Source organism: Nicotiana tabacum, chromosome 4 (assembly GCF_000715075.1).
Source record: "Nicotiana tabacum cultivar K326 chromosome 4, ASM71507v2, whole genome shotgun sequence".
Taxonomy (NCBI): Eukaryota; Viridiplantae; Streptophyta; class Magnoliopsida; order Solanales; family Solanaceae; genus Nicotiana; species Nicotiana tabacum.
The window spans coordinates 48,152,488-48,166,674 of NC_134083.1; the positions used below are offsets into that span (position 1 = coordinate 48,152,488).

Here is a 14,187-nt window from a genome sequence, read left to right on the forward strand (position 1 = left end):
TAAATGTGGGCTCTTTTACAAACTATAAAAGTTTAGGGTAATATTTAAAATTTTTAAAAAATGTAACGGTCATGTTTTGGCCCAAAATCAGCAATTGAGGTGATTTTGGGATTTTGGATTTGGGATTTTGCCAAAATGTGGGCAAAATCTATGGCCAAACACACATGTGTTTGCCAAATAAATCCCAAATTTATTTTGGCAAAACTCATGGCCAAACGGGTCCTTAGGAGGAGTGCAACAAGGTGAAGTTTTTGTTTTAATTGAATCAAGCCTCTCTAGAAGTTCAAAAAAGTGAAGCTGAGAAATTTTAGGAGAAAAATAGAAAGTAAAATGGTAAGTTTTTTCAATTGAAATAAGGAGGAAGCTTTTCATATACACAGAGTTAGAAAATAGAGAAATTAATCATAGTGCACGAAAATGAACCCAAGAGCCAAGAGGTTGGATAAGTTGGCATTGCTTTCTAAGCAAAGTTGCAGAATTCACGTGAATTCCTAATTCTGGTATAAAAAAGAGTGGACCCTTTGAAAAAGAACTCAATCTAGATTGCATTCATTAACAATATAAGAACACAACAGTCCATATTTTTACTTAAAGCCAACTAGAGCCAGGCACTTTCTTGACATCCCTACTTTGCATCAGTTCCCGCAAAGTTCCAACACCATCCCAGTTCTGCAGACCAGCAAATGTGTTGGACAGTAACACGTAGATTGAAGGATCGACTCTGTCGACTTGTAATGCTCGTTCTGCTGCTCGTTTTGCAGCTTCCATATCCCCATGAAGCCGAGATGCTCCAAGCAAGGTTTGCCAGACCAACAAACCTGGTTGAAATGGCATGCTTAAGATTAATTTCTCAGCTTCTCTAATGCGGCCAGCACGTCCGAGGAGGTTAACCATACAAGCGTAGTGATCTTCTCCAGGGAGAATACCATAGTCATGACTCATTGAAGTGAAATACTTCCATCCCTCGTCAATAAGTCCTCCTTGGCTGCAAGCATAAATCACACATATGAAGGTAATATAGTTAGGATCTGCCCCATCCTCCCTCATCTGATTGAAAGTTTCAAGAGCTTTTTTGGGATATCCATTTTGCGCATAACCCATAATCATAGTGGTCCATGAAACAGTAGTGTGTTCACCCATTGATCGAAAAGCCATGAATGCACCATCCATGCAACCACATTTCACGTACATGTCAAGCATTGCATTATCTACACAGACATCAATGTCATCCCCAAGTTTGATCCGCAAGCCATGAACTTTCTCCCCTTCTTGGAAAGACACTGTATTGGCACATGAACTAAAAGCAGTTGCTAGAGTAAACTTATTCGGCATCACTCCTGCCCTTCTCATTTCTCCAATGACCCTGAGAGCTTCAATTGGCTCGTCACAGTTCAAACACCCTGCTGCCATCTGCGTCCAGGAACAAACGTCTTTTAAAGGGATCTCCTCGAATGCTTTGAAACCCTCAGCCAAGCTTCGATTTTTCAAATACATATCCACCAAAGAGTTCCCTACACACATTTCACTTCCATGACCAGACTTAACAAGTTGGCCATGAACTTGGATGCCCAAATCAAGATCCAAAAGCTCCGCCAACCCAGTAAGAACACTAGCAAAACTGAAGTTATCTGGTACAAGTCCTTCCCTGATCATCCTGTACCAAAGCCTTGGCACCTCCGAGCAACAAGATTGCATGCAGCCACCTAGCATCGCATTCCAAGTCACAATATCTTTATTTAAACACCAATCAAAAACCTTCAATGCTTCACCTAATCTACCGTGCCTTATCAAAGCTGTCAAAAAAGCATTCACTAAGTAAACATTAGACTCAAACCCAAGTCTTGTGATTAGTCCGTAAACTTGGTATGCATGAGTCAAGTTTAATCTATCCTCAAACGAGCAAGCATGGAGAGCGCTCACAAAAGTGAACTCATTAGGCTTCGTTCCACTCTGGTGCATACGGGTAAACAAAGAGAAAGCTTCAATAGGATATCCCTTCTGCACAAAGCCAGCAATGAGGGCAGTCCAAGATACTACATTTTTCTGAGGCATTTCATCAAACAGTTTGAGTCCATTCACCGTGTCCCCACATTTCATATAAGCATTTAAAAGATGGTTGTGCAAGTATAGCGAAGACACGCTGCCTGAGTTTTTCAGTAGTTTCGCGTGAATGGCTTTCGCGTTATCCAATTTTGATGTCTTCACACATTGACGCAGTATATTTGAATACTTGCTCTCCTCCTCCTCCTGGTTCTTGTCCCATGTGAATGACATAGTGACAAGCGATCTGTAGTTTTTCTTTGATGTAAATGTAGAGAAAGACGGTTCATTATTATGGATACTAATTCGTGTTTCATGTAAAGTTGTGAGCTTTCTGAGTTTAGAAATAAGCATATGCGCTTTTTTGGGTTCATATAGCTTCTTCTTCTTCTGTTATAAATGAGATGTATGCATGTGAGATGTATACATGTGAGTGACGGGAATGCATTCGTCAGTGCATTTAACTTTAATCGTACTTTGTATTCATGTACTTAATTAAAAAATATATTAACTTATAACCTTTGACTGTATTTGTATATTTATAAATAAGGAACTTTTGACCGAACACACCAATAAAAGAAATAACAAAATCATTCCCCCTCATATATATTTTGTCTAGTATATTATTCTATTGTGCTCTCATTTCTTAATATGTTATCAACACGAAGTTCTAACCAACTGAGGTTATCTCCTTCATCCGAATTTTATCTTCTTCCTAAAAGAGGTAGTCAGTTTCTTTTCCGATTCAGGTATACATTCCTATGTTTATAACGTTTCTATTAGGATCTTCTTTAACCAGCAATTTAATTACCATATGCATAACTTGTTTTGAATATGATTATAATAATTGCATTGGTATGAAAACAATAAGTTTCGGTTAAATTGTTATTTCATTATATAAACTACGAAGAAGTTTAATCCTACACATAAATAAATAAGTATTAAAATTGAATTACAATAATTAGACTAATTAAGCCCACATCCAAATATTCTAATAGAATATGCATTTAGAAGGAATTCTTGCAAAATTTTTGAAAGGTTTAAATGTGTCTTTAATAAATTTATCACCTAAGTGTACAAACTAATTAATGACTTTAAAATTAACGACTGAACTATTAGATGAATCGTATTGAATGTTGAAACTTGTCAGAATTGATATCATCTAGTTTTATGCCTACTTAGCTTATTGAAACGTATTCTAAGTAGAACAAAATTATACTAGTACATATTAATTCAACTTATTTATTCTATGAAAATATACTTACATGTCTAAAATTTTTGTGGGTAATATTAAACACTAATTTATCATCGCACTGCACATAATTATTTGTTTGATAATTTTACATATAGAATATTAATACGCGATTATGTATTGCACTGAATTGATAATAATTCTTGTCTTTCTAATTCCCTTATTTCTATGATAGTTTTCACTATGTCGAATTTGTCAAAGCTTGAATTTATTGCACTTGACATCTCTTGGAATAACTATTTGACATGGGTACTTGATGCTGAAATTCACCTTGACGCTAAAGGTCTTGGTGACATTATTAAAGAAGAAAATGAAGTATCAAGTCACGATAAGGCGAAAGCCATGATTTTCCTTCGCCATCATCTCGATGAAGGGTTAAAAAGTGAATATTTAACCTTGAAAGATCCATTTCAATTGTGGACTAGTTTGAAGGAACGATATGACCACCTAAAGGCCACGTTATTGCCAAGAACTCGTCGTGAGTGAATGCACTTACGACTACAAGATTATAAAACCATAAGTGAATATAATTCTGCTGTATATAGGATAATTTCCGAACTAAAATTATGTGGGGAACTTATGAATGATGAGGACATGCTGGAAAAGACTCTTTCCACTTTTCGTGCCTCAAATATGGTGTTACATCAGCAATAACGTGAAAAGGGCTTTAAGAAATATTCTGAGTTAATTTCATTCCTTTTGGTGGCTGAACAACATAATGCCCTTTTAATGAAAAATCATGAAGCCCACCCCACTGGATCAGCTCCATTTCCAGAAGCGAATCTGAGAACGATAGATCCAAAGTCTGAAAAAAGACAAAATAATTATCGTGGCCGTATAAATATACGTGGGCGTGGTAAGGGGAGAAATAATAATCGCCATGGTGGTGGTCGTTATAAACAAGAGAACAATAAGAGTTCTCAGAATAATCCTTCAAAAGGCAAAGGTAATGTTTGCCATCGATGTGATATGAAAAATCATTGGGCACGAATTTGTCGTACACCTGAACATTTTGTCAAACTTTATCAAGCATCTATAAAAGGGAAATAAAATAAAGTTGAGACTCACTTGACTTTTCAAAATGATGTTGAGGCGGGCCCTATGAATAATCATGATAAAGTTGAAGCAAACCTTGCCTATAAAAATGATATTTTTGAAGGCCTTGCAGATATTACTCATTTAGAAACTGGAGACTTCTTTGAGCATCATAACTGAAGACTTATTATTGGTAAAATTATAAGAATAAATGTATTTCTTTTTATTAAGTTCATATTTTGAATAAAACTTTTTATGTTTTCAGTATTTAATTTCATAAATGTAGTTTCTTTTGTTCTTAAATTTTTCAATATTACTTATGATGTATTTTTTTTTCTTCTTGAATAATATGAAAACTTCTCAGTCTTCAGTTGTCCGTATGAATAATAAAGAAGAAATATGTCTTCTGGATAGTGCTACGACGCACACCATATTAAAAAATAAGAGATATTTTTCTTATTTAATTATGAAAGAAGCTAATATCATAACAATATCTGGTAGTACAAAATTAATTGAAGGCTCTGGAAGAGCGATTGTATTACTACCAGGAGGAACTATATTGGCTGTTAGTGATGTATTATATTGTAGTAGGTCTCAAAGAAACTTGTTGAGTTTCAAAGATATTCGCCAAAATGGCTATCATATTGAGACCACCAATGAAGGAAAGGTTGAATACCTTTATATTACTACAATAAAAGCGAAAAAGAAGTATGTGCTTGAAAAGCTTCCCGCATTTTCATCCGGATTATACTACACTAATATTAGTGTAGTTGAATCACATGTCATAGTAAACAAGGAGTTTACTAGTAATTTTATTATTTGGCATGACCGGTTGGGCCATCGCGGTTATAATATGATGCGCAAAATAATTGAGAATTCACATGGTCATTCATTGAAGAACCAGAAGATTCTTCAAACTAAAGAATTCTCTTGTGCTGCATGTTCTCAAGGAAAACTGATTATTAGACCATCAGTAAGTAAAGTTGGAGTTGAATCTCCTGCATTTTTGGAACGTATACAGGGTGATATATGTGGGACCATACACCCTCAATGTGGACCATTCAAATATTATATGATTTTGATAGATGCATCTACAAGATGGTCACATGCGTGATTGTTATCAACCCACAATTTGGCCTTTGCGAGGTTACTAGCTCAATTAATAAGATTAAGAGCACAGTTTTCAGATTATGCAATTAAGATACTTCGTCTTGATAATGCTGATGAATTTACGTCCCAGGCCTTTAATGATTATTGCATATCAACTGGGATAACAATTGAGCATCCGGTTGCTCATGTTCATACTCAAAATGGTCTAGCGGAATCATTGATCAAACACTTCCAATTAATTTCTAGACCAATGCTTATGAGAACAAAACTTCCCATTTCGGAACGGGACCATGCTATTTTGCATGCAACAACTCTTGTGCGGATCAGACCCACAAGTTATCATAAAGTCTCCCCAATACAATTGACTTTTGGTCAGGAGCCAAATATTTTTCATCTTAGAATATTTGGATGTGCAGTATATGTTCCAATTGCTCCACCACAATGCACAAAGATGGGACCCCAAAGAAGATTGGGGATATATGTTGGGTATGAATCTCCTTCTATTATAAAATATTTGGAACCTATAACTAGAGATTTATTTACGTCAAGATTTGATGATTGTCATTTTGATGAATCAGTATACCCAATATTGGAGGAGAAAATAAGCAGCTGCAAAAGGAGATAGATTGGAATGCATTATCACTATCTCATTTAGATCCCCGAACAAATCAATGTGAACACGAGGTTCAAAAGGTTATTTATTTGCAAAATATTGCAAATCAACTACATGATGCATTCACTAACCTACCAAGGGCGACTAAGTCACATATTCCAGCTGCTAATGCTCCTATTCGAATTGATGTCCCGGTTGGACAATCTATAAATGCAAATGAGTCTAAGCCACGCTTGAAACGTGTAGACCAATTGGTTCCAAAGATAAAAATCCTCGAAAGCGAAAATGAGCAAATGATCTAGGAGATCATAATATGGAGGTAATTGATCAAAAAGAGCCGTGTGATATAACAAATGATAAGACCTCAAAGGAGGTCCAGGTACCTGAAAATAATAAGAATGAAGAGATCTCAATAAATTATATCTTTACGGCAAAAAGGTGGAACCGAAATAATATTATTGTCGACAACATTTTTGCTTATAATGTTGCTGTTGAAATAATGCAACAAGATGAGGATCTTGAACCAAGATCTGTCGATGAATGTAGACAGATAAATGATTGGCAAAAATGAAAAGATGCTATCCAGGCAGAATTAGCGTCACTTGAAAAACGTAAAGTATTCGGACGTATAGTCCGAACACCTGAAGGAATAAAGCCAGTGGGATAAAAATGGGTTTTTGTGCGAAAACGAAATGATAAAAATGAAGGCGTTAGATATAAAGCACGACTTGTGGCACAAGGATTTTCACAAAGACCTGGCATTGATTATATGGAGACATATTCTCCTGTGGTGGATGCAATCACTTTCAGGTATCTTATAAATTTGGCAGTCCATGAAAAACTTGATATGCGTCTAATGGATGTTGTCACATCCTATTTGTATGGCACATTAGACAACGAAATTTATATGAAAATCCCCGAAGGGATGAAAGTTCCTGAAACTAATAAAAGTTTTCGGGAAATTTGTTCAATAAAGCTTCAAAAATTCTTATATGGATTGAAACAATCAGTGCGAATGTGGTATAATCATCTGAGTGAGTAGAACAATATACTAATGGAGACAAAATATATACGAGGGAGAATGATTTTGTTATTTCTTTTCTTGGTGTTCAACAAAACAAACTTTAGCTGCTACAACTTCCAATCATGCAGAGATAATAGCTATTCATGAAGCTAGTCGAGAATGTGTATGGTTGAGATCAGTGACTTAACATATTCAACAATTGTGTGGTCTTTCTTTAAAAACGAAGATTCCAACGATATTGTATGAAGACAATGCTGCTTGCATAGCACAACTTAAAGGAGGATATATCAATGGAGGCAAAACAATGCACATTTCACCAAAGTTCTTTTTCACACACGATCTTCAGCAAAATGGTGAGATAGATGTTCAAAAAATCTGTTCAAGTGACAATCTAGAAGATTTATTCACTAAGGCATTGCCAACATCAACATTTGAGAAGCTGAGACATAAGATTGGAAAGTGTCGTCTCCGAGATATCAAATAGAGCTTTCATCAGGGGGAGTATAATACGCATTGTACTCTTTTTCCCTTAACCAAGGTTTTGTCCCAATTGGATTTTCCTAATAAGGTTTTTAATGAGGCAACACTCAATGTGTACTCTTTTTTCTTCATTAGGCTTTTTCCCACTGGGTTTTCCTAGTAAGGTTTTAACGAGGTACATCATCTTTTAAATGGACATCCAAGGGGGAGTGTTATAAATGAGACGAATGCATGTGAGTGAGAGGAATGCATTTGTCTGTCCATTTAACGTACTTTGTATTCATGTACTCAATTAAGGAGTACATTAACTTATAAACTTTGAATGTATTTGTACCTTGATAAATAAGAAACTTTTGACCCTATGAAGAACACACGAAGAAAAGAAATAACAAAATCATTCTCCCTCATATATATTTTATCTCCATTAGTATATTGTTCTATTATGCTCTCATTTCTTAACATTTTCAGAATTATGTAGTGTTTCTGCACCCCGGTTTGGACTTAGGTGGAGAAGTTAAAATGAACCATCAATGTGTAAAAAATAGAACTTTGTAATAACAAGAGAGTAGAACCTTATTGTAATATGGTCACCAAGGTGGAGATTTGTAATATGGCCAAATTTTCATGACATTTGCCATGACATAATATCCACTATAAAATAATTTGTGGATCATGACATTTGCCATGACATAATATCCACTATTAGGCCAAGGATTTCTTGCTATAAATAGAGGAGCTTCTCCTCATTTGTAAACACACCAATTCAAGAGCTTTTCACTCTTGTCTTTCTTTCTCCTCCTTTATTTCATTATAGAGTATTTTGTAAGAGAGTGAGTGTTAGGAAATACTTGTGTGAACCCTTTCTTTGGAGTGATCTTGTGAGATTATTCTTTTGGGGTATTTGGGACTAATTAGAGTATTTACTCTAATTTTGTACTCTATTTTGTACTCTTGTTGGTATAGTGAAATTGCTCCTCTCCGCTTGTGGACGTAGGTCACTTTGACCGAACCACGTTAAATTAGTGTCTACTTTATCTTCTTTAATTGCCGTTATTATCAACTTGCATTATTTTTGTTATTGTCATTATAACATTGTTTGACTAAATTCTGCACTACCTGATTTACCAATCCTTACACTTATCTATAGAACTCTGCGAAAGATTCAATCATAAGGAAAAAATAAGAAATATATTTAGTTGCAATATGCCTGATATCTGTTAAAGCTGGACATCAGATTTGTCATCATTATAGAGTACCAACTAAGATAATTATAATGTATATTCCCTGTTTAATCTCTATGTCTGAGCATCATTTTGTGTGTAATGTTTTAACTCAGAATCTGTCATGTTTTTTTGGTGTCACTTTATTAAACAGGGCTAGATTAAATTGAAAGAAAAACAGCCTGATGTAAGTCCTGCAATATTATGGAAAATTAAGTCAAGAGAGAAACGAGAAACATATTTCGCGAAAATATTGTATACGGTCGAAATAGATTTCGGCCTTAGCACGTTCGATCGAGTTCGAACGATGATTTATCGAAGTAAGATCCCGAAGGTGGAATGAACTAACCTCGAACCTGGGAGGCCGATCCGTGTCGAGTTCGATATCATTATCGAGCTCGAATCAAAATCGAACCATGATGCAAAGTAGATCTATCGTTCTGATAATTCAGAGACCAACCAACATCGACCTAGAATCAATTCAAGGGCTCAAGCCAGGATTGGGCTCGAACCAAGGTCACGAGTTCGAGCCGAAATCAAGCTCGAACCAAAATCGAGGGTTCTAAGCAAGATCGAGCTCGCAGACAAAAGCCGTTGCAATCCCACTAGAGAGAATCTTGGCAGAAATTATGGAAAAGCTGACTTATCATGGGTCTCCCACTGAATGTTTATTTTATTATGCTTAGAGCCAAATCCCTCCACTATAAAAGGGCTTGGTTATCATTTCTGTACAACAAGTTTTTCAGGCTTACACTGTAATAAAAGTGTTATATTCTTCTACAGTAAAGAATCGTTTCTTTCAGATTTCTTAGATTGATTCTATTTGTTGAATCCTAAGATTCATTGTTCCTGATAACCTTATCTATTTTGCATTCTCCGCAATCTATATTTACATTTTTATTTATCCTTGCATTTTGTGTTAAGTTACGCCACATATCCTCGGAACTGCGTATAAATTCAACTCTATCCATTTTTCGGATAAACAGTTTGGCGCCCACCGTGGGGCCGAGGATAACAGTGGTCATTTGATACAAATCTGAAAAAATACGCCATTGTGCTTCACACTTATTTTCGAAAACATCTTGAATTTCGGATCAGCTATGAATAACCACCAATCAAATGGCTTCACTGGTCGATTACGAAGCCGGCTTTCAAGATGAAACCAACAACTTGGCACCCGGGGCCGGAAGGCCAATTAACGATAGCTTGGCACCCGAGGCTCTAATCCAAGTACCCAAAATTCGAGCCGGAATACCATTGGATGTCAATTCATAAATAGCTCTGGAGGCGAACCAGCGTTCCGAACTTGAAAGAAGCATTCAGGGCGGTACTCGATCCGTAGCCCGAGACACCCAAAACGCGGGGGAAATCGGGGCCAGCTTACGTATGATCTTCGAGATGCTACAAGCCCAACAAGTAGCGATAGCTCAGCTACAGAGCCAAACTCGCGCACGAAGCAGGCCGGATTCCAATCTACTTCGAGAAGTCACCCCCAGAACAGAGCTCGCCATAGTGAAATTTAACGAGCAAGAATCGGGGACTACTCTCAAAATTACTAAATTGCTCGAGGAACTCACAAAATGAGTCGAAGCCAACGACAAAAGGGTGGAAACGTACAATGCCAGGGTCGATCAAATCCCGGGGGCTCCACCAATGATAAAGGGGCTTGATTCGAAAAAATTCATACAAAAGCCTTTTCCATCGAGTGCGGCACCGAAGCCAATCCCCAAAAAATTCCGTATGCCCAAAATTCCCAAATATAACGGTATGACCGACCCTAACGAACATGTCACCTCTTACACATGTGCTATAAAAGGCAACGATTTGGAGGACGATAAGATTGAATCCGTGTTGTTGAAAAAGTTCGGGGAGACCCTCTCGAAGAGAGCGATGATCTGGTACCACAATTTATGGCCAAATTCCATCGATTCTTTTGCCATGTTAGCAGATTCGTTCGTAAAGGCACATGCTGGTGCCATAAAGGTTGCAGCAAGGAAATCAGACCTCTTCAAAGTAAAGCAAAGGCAAAATGAAATGCTGAGGGAATTCGTATACCGATTTCAAATGGAACGCATGGAATTACCCCCGGTCACGGATGATTGGGCCGTACAAGCTTTCACCCAAGGGTTGAACGAGCTAAGTTCGACAACATTACATCGGCTGAAACAAAATTTGATCGAGTATCCAGCAATAACTTGGGCAGATGTACACAACCGATATCAATAGAAAATTAGGGTCGAGGATGATTAGTTGGGAGCTCCGTACGGACCCGTTCATCAGAACAGGACAGTTACTAAAAACCAAAAGGAGATCGACAGAGAAGAAAGGTCAAACAGAGACCGATATCGACCGTACGTCACAGATGGTTCAGCACGCAATGCAGTTAGTAACAATCGAAGGATTGATCGAGGACAAAATTCTCGGGGGCTTATGAGTAAGAGTGTCTTCGATAAATATGCCGATCCTATAGAAGCACCTCGATTATCGGAATATAACTTCAGCGTTGGTGCATCCGCTCTCGTGTCAGCCATCGGACGCATCAAAGACACTAAATGGCCTCGACCCATGCTGACAGATCCTGCCCGAAGAAATCCCAATCAAACGTGCGAATATCATGGTACCCATGGCCACAGAATGGAAGATTGCAAGCAACTAAGAGAGGAAATAACTCGCTTGTTTAACAAAGGGCACCTTCAGGAATTTCTGAGTGATAGGGCGAAGAACCATTTTAAAAGCATGGATTTCAGCAAGCAAAACGAGCAAGAAGAACCGTAGCATGTCATCCACATGATCATCGGCGGCATCGATACCCCTCAGGGACCAGTACTTAAATGCACTAAAACATCGATGGTGAGGAAAAAGCGATCTCGGAGTCAAGATTACGCGCCCATGGGGACTTTGTCCTTTGATGATGAAGATGCAGAAGGGATCATCCAACCTCATAACGACGCACTGGTAATATCCGTACTCATGAATAAAACTAAAATTAAGCGTGTGCTAATCGATCGAGGTAGCTCGGCCAACATCATCAGATTGAAGGTAGTAGAGCAGCTCGGCCTACAGGATCAGATCGTACCCGCAACTCTGGTCCTGAACGGGTTCAATATGGCATGCGAAACCACCAAGGGTGAGATAATACTACCAATAAATGTGGCCGGGAGCATCCAGGAAACAAAGTTTCACGTGATCGAATGCGATATGAGATATAACGCCCTTTTCGGAAGGCCATGGATCCACAACATGAGAGCTGTGCCTTCGACCCTACACCAGACCCTCAAATTCCCGACATCGGGAGGTGTCAAAATGGTGTACGGAGAACAGCCAGCCACAAAGGAAATGTTCGCCATCGACGAAGCTAAACCAATGTCCTCACTTTCGCCGATAAAAGGATAGGGCCCGGAAGGAGAACTGGACACCAAATAGCAATCACAGACATCGGCTTCGACCCAACCAGGCAACCAGAAAATCGAAGAGGATGATGATCAAAGGGTACCTCGATATTTTGTGATTCCCGATGACTCCTACGCCACCAAATCAACAATCGAGGAGCTAGAGCAAGTCATATTGATCGAGCACTAGCCCGAGCAAAAGGTATACTTGGGAACGGGGTTGAGCCCTGAACTCAGGAAGAAACTCGTTCAATTTCTTATCGACAACATCGATTGTTTTGCATGGTCCCATTTAGATATAACAGGGATCCCGCCGGACATAACAACGCATCGGCTAAGTTTGGACCCCAGGTTTAGACCGGTGAAGCAAAAGAGAAGACTCTAGTCCGAGAGAAAGCATGCATTCATAAAGGACGAGGTAACCAAGCTTCTCAAAGTAGGGTCTATTCGGGAGGTGAAATATCCTGAATGGCTAGCCAACGTAGTTGTAGTCCCTAAAAAGGGAACAAACTTAGAATGTGTGTGGACTATAAGGATTTGAACAAAGCATGCCCCAAAGATTCCTTTCCGCTGCCTAACATCGATCGCATGATCGATGCCACGACCGGCCACGAGATCCTCACTTTTCTCGATGCCTATTCCGGGTATAATCAAATCCAGATGAACCCGGAGGACCAGGAAAAGACTTCATTTGTCACCAAATATGGAACGTATTGTTATAATGTGATGCCCTTCGGGCTGAAAAACGCAGGGGCTACTTACCAACGCCTAGTAAATAAAATGTTCGAAGAACAAATAGAAAAATTAATGGAAGTTTATATTGATGACATGTTAGTTAAGTCCCTGCGCGCAGAGGACCATTTGACCCATTTGCAGGAAACGTTCGCGATTTTAAGGAAATACAACATGAAGCTCAACCCCGAGAAATGTGCTTTCGGGGTCGGTTCGGGAAAGTTCCTCGGCTTTATGGTATCACATCGGTGAATAGAGATTAACCCCGATAAAATCAAGGCCATCGAAGACATCGTCGTTGTGGACAGTGCGAAGGCCGTACAAAGGCTAACAGGTCGGATTGCAGCCTTAAGCCGATTCATCTCTAGATCATCTGACCGAAGTCACAAATTTTTCTCTCTACTCAAAAAGAAGAACGATTTTGCTTGGACCCCAGAGTGCCAACAAGCATTAGAGGAACTAAAGCGATATCTATCAAGCCCACCACTACTTCGCACTCCAAAAACAGACGAAAAACTTTGTTTGTACTTGGCAGTATCGGAAGTCACCGTAAGCGGTGTCCTAGTTTGAGAAGAGCAAGGTGCACAATTTCCCGTTTATTATACGAGTCGAACCTTAGAAGAAGCGAAAACTAGATATCCGCTCCTGGAAAAATTGGCACTTGCACTGATAAGCGCCTCAAAAAAGTTAAGGCCGTACTTTCAATGTCATCCCATATGTGTGTTAACCACTTACCCGCTTCGTAATATTTTACACAAACCCGAGTTATCAGGCCGACTGGCCAAATGGGCCATCGAACTCAGTGGATACGATATCGAATATCAACCCCGCACGGCTATCAAGTCTCAAATTTTAGCAGACTTTGTGGCCGATTTCACGCCAACCCTCGTACCCGAAGTCGAAAAAGAACTATTGAAATCAGGTACATCATCGGGGGTATGGATCCTTTTTACGGACGGGGCTTCGAACGTAAAAGGGTCCGGGCTGGGCATAGTTTTGAAATCACCCACGGGTAGCACTATTAGGCAATCTATTAAAACTATCAGGTTGACAAACAACGAGGCCGAGTATGAAGTCATGATTGCAGGTCTCGAGCTAGCTAGAAACTTGGGAGTAGAAGTCATTGAAGCCAATTGCGACTCCTTGCTGGTAGTGAGTCAAGTAAACAAAACCTTCGAAGTTCGAGAAGGTAGAATGTAAAGGTATTTAGATAAACTGCTTGTCACTTTGCACCATTTCAAACAATGGATTTTACGGCACGTACCATGGGAACAGAATAATGAGGCTGATGC

General features: G+C 38.7%; 1 protein-coding gene across 1 annotated transcript; it reads right to left on the bottom strand.

Annotated features, from left to right (window-relative positions):
* Positions 1–346: 346 nt before the first annotated feature.
* On the bottom strand, positions 347–2,482 carry LOC107779646 (pentatricopeptide repeat-containing protein At2g13600-like). The gene has a single exon (XM_016600103.2). It carries the CDS (start codon positions 2,392–2,394, stop codon positions 589–591), a length of 1,806 nt encoding a protein of 601 aa, XP_016455589.1. The 5' UTR covers positions 2,395–2,482; the 3' UTR covers positions 347–588.
* Between the last annotated feature and the right edge of the window lie 11,705 nt (positions 2,483–14,187).

What these genes read in the sequence shown, in the direction of transcription:
- LOC107779646 (XM_016600103.2), bottom strand. Translation starts at nt 2,394, where the DNA reads ATGCTTATTTCTAAACTCAGAAAGCTCACAACTTTACATGAAACACGA.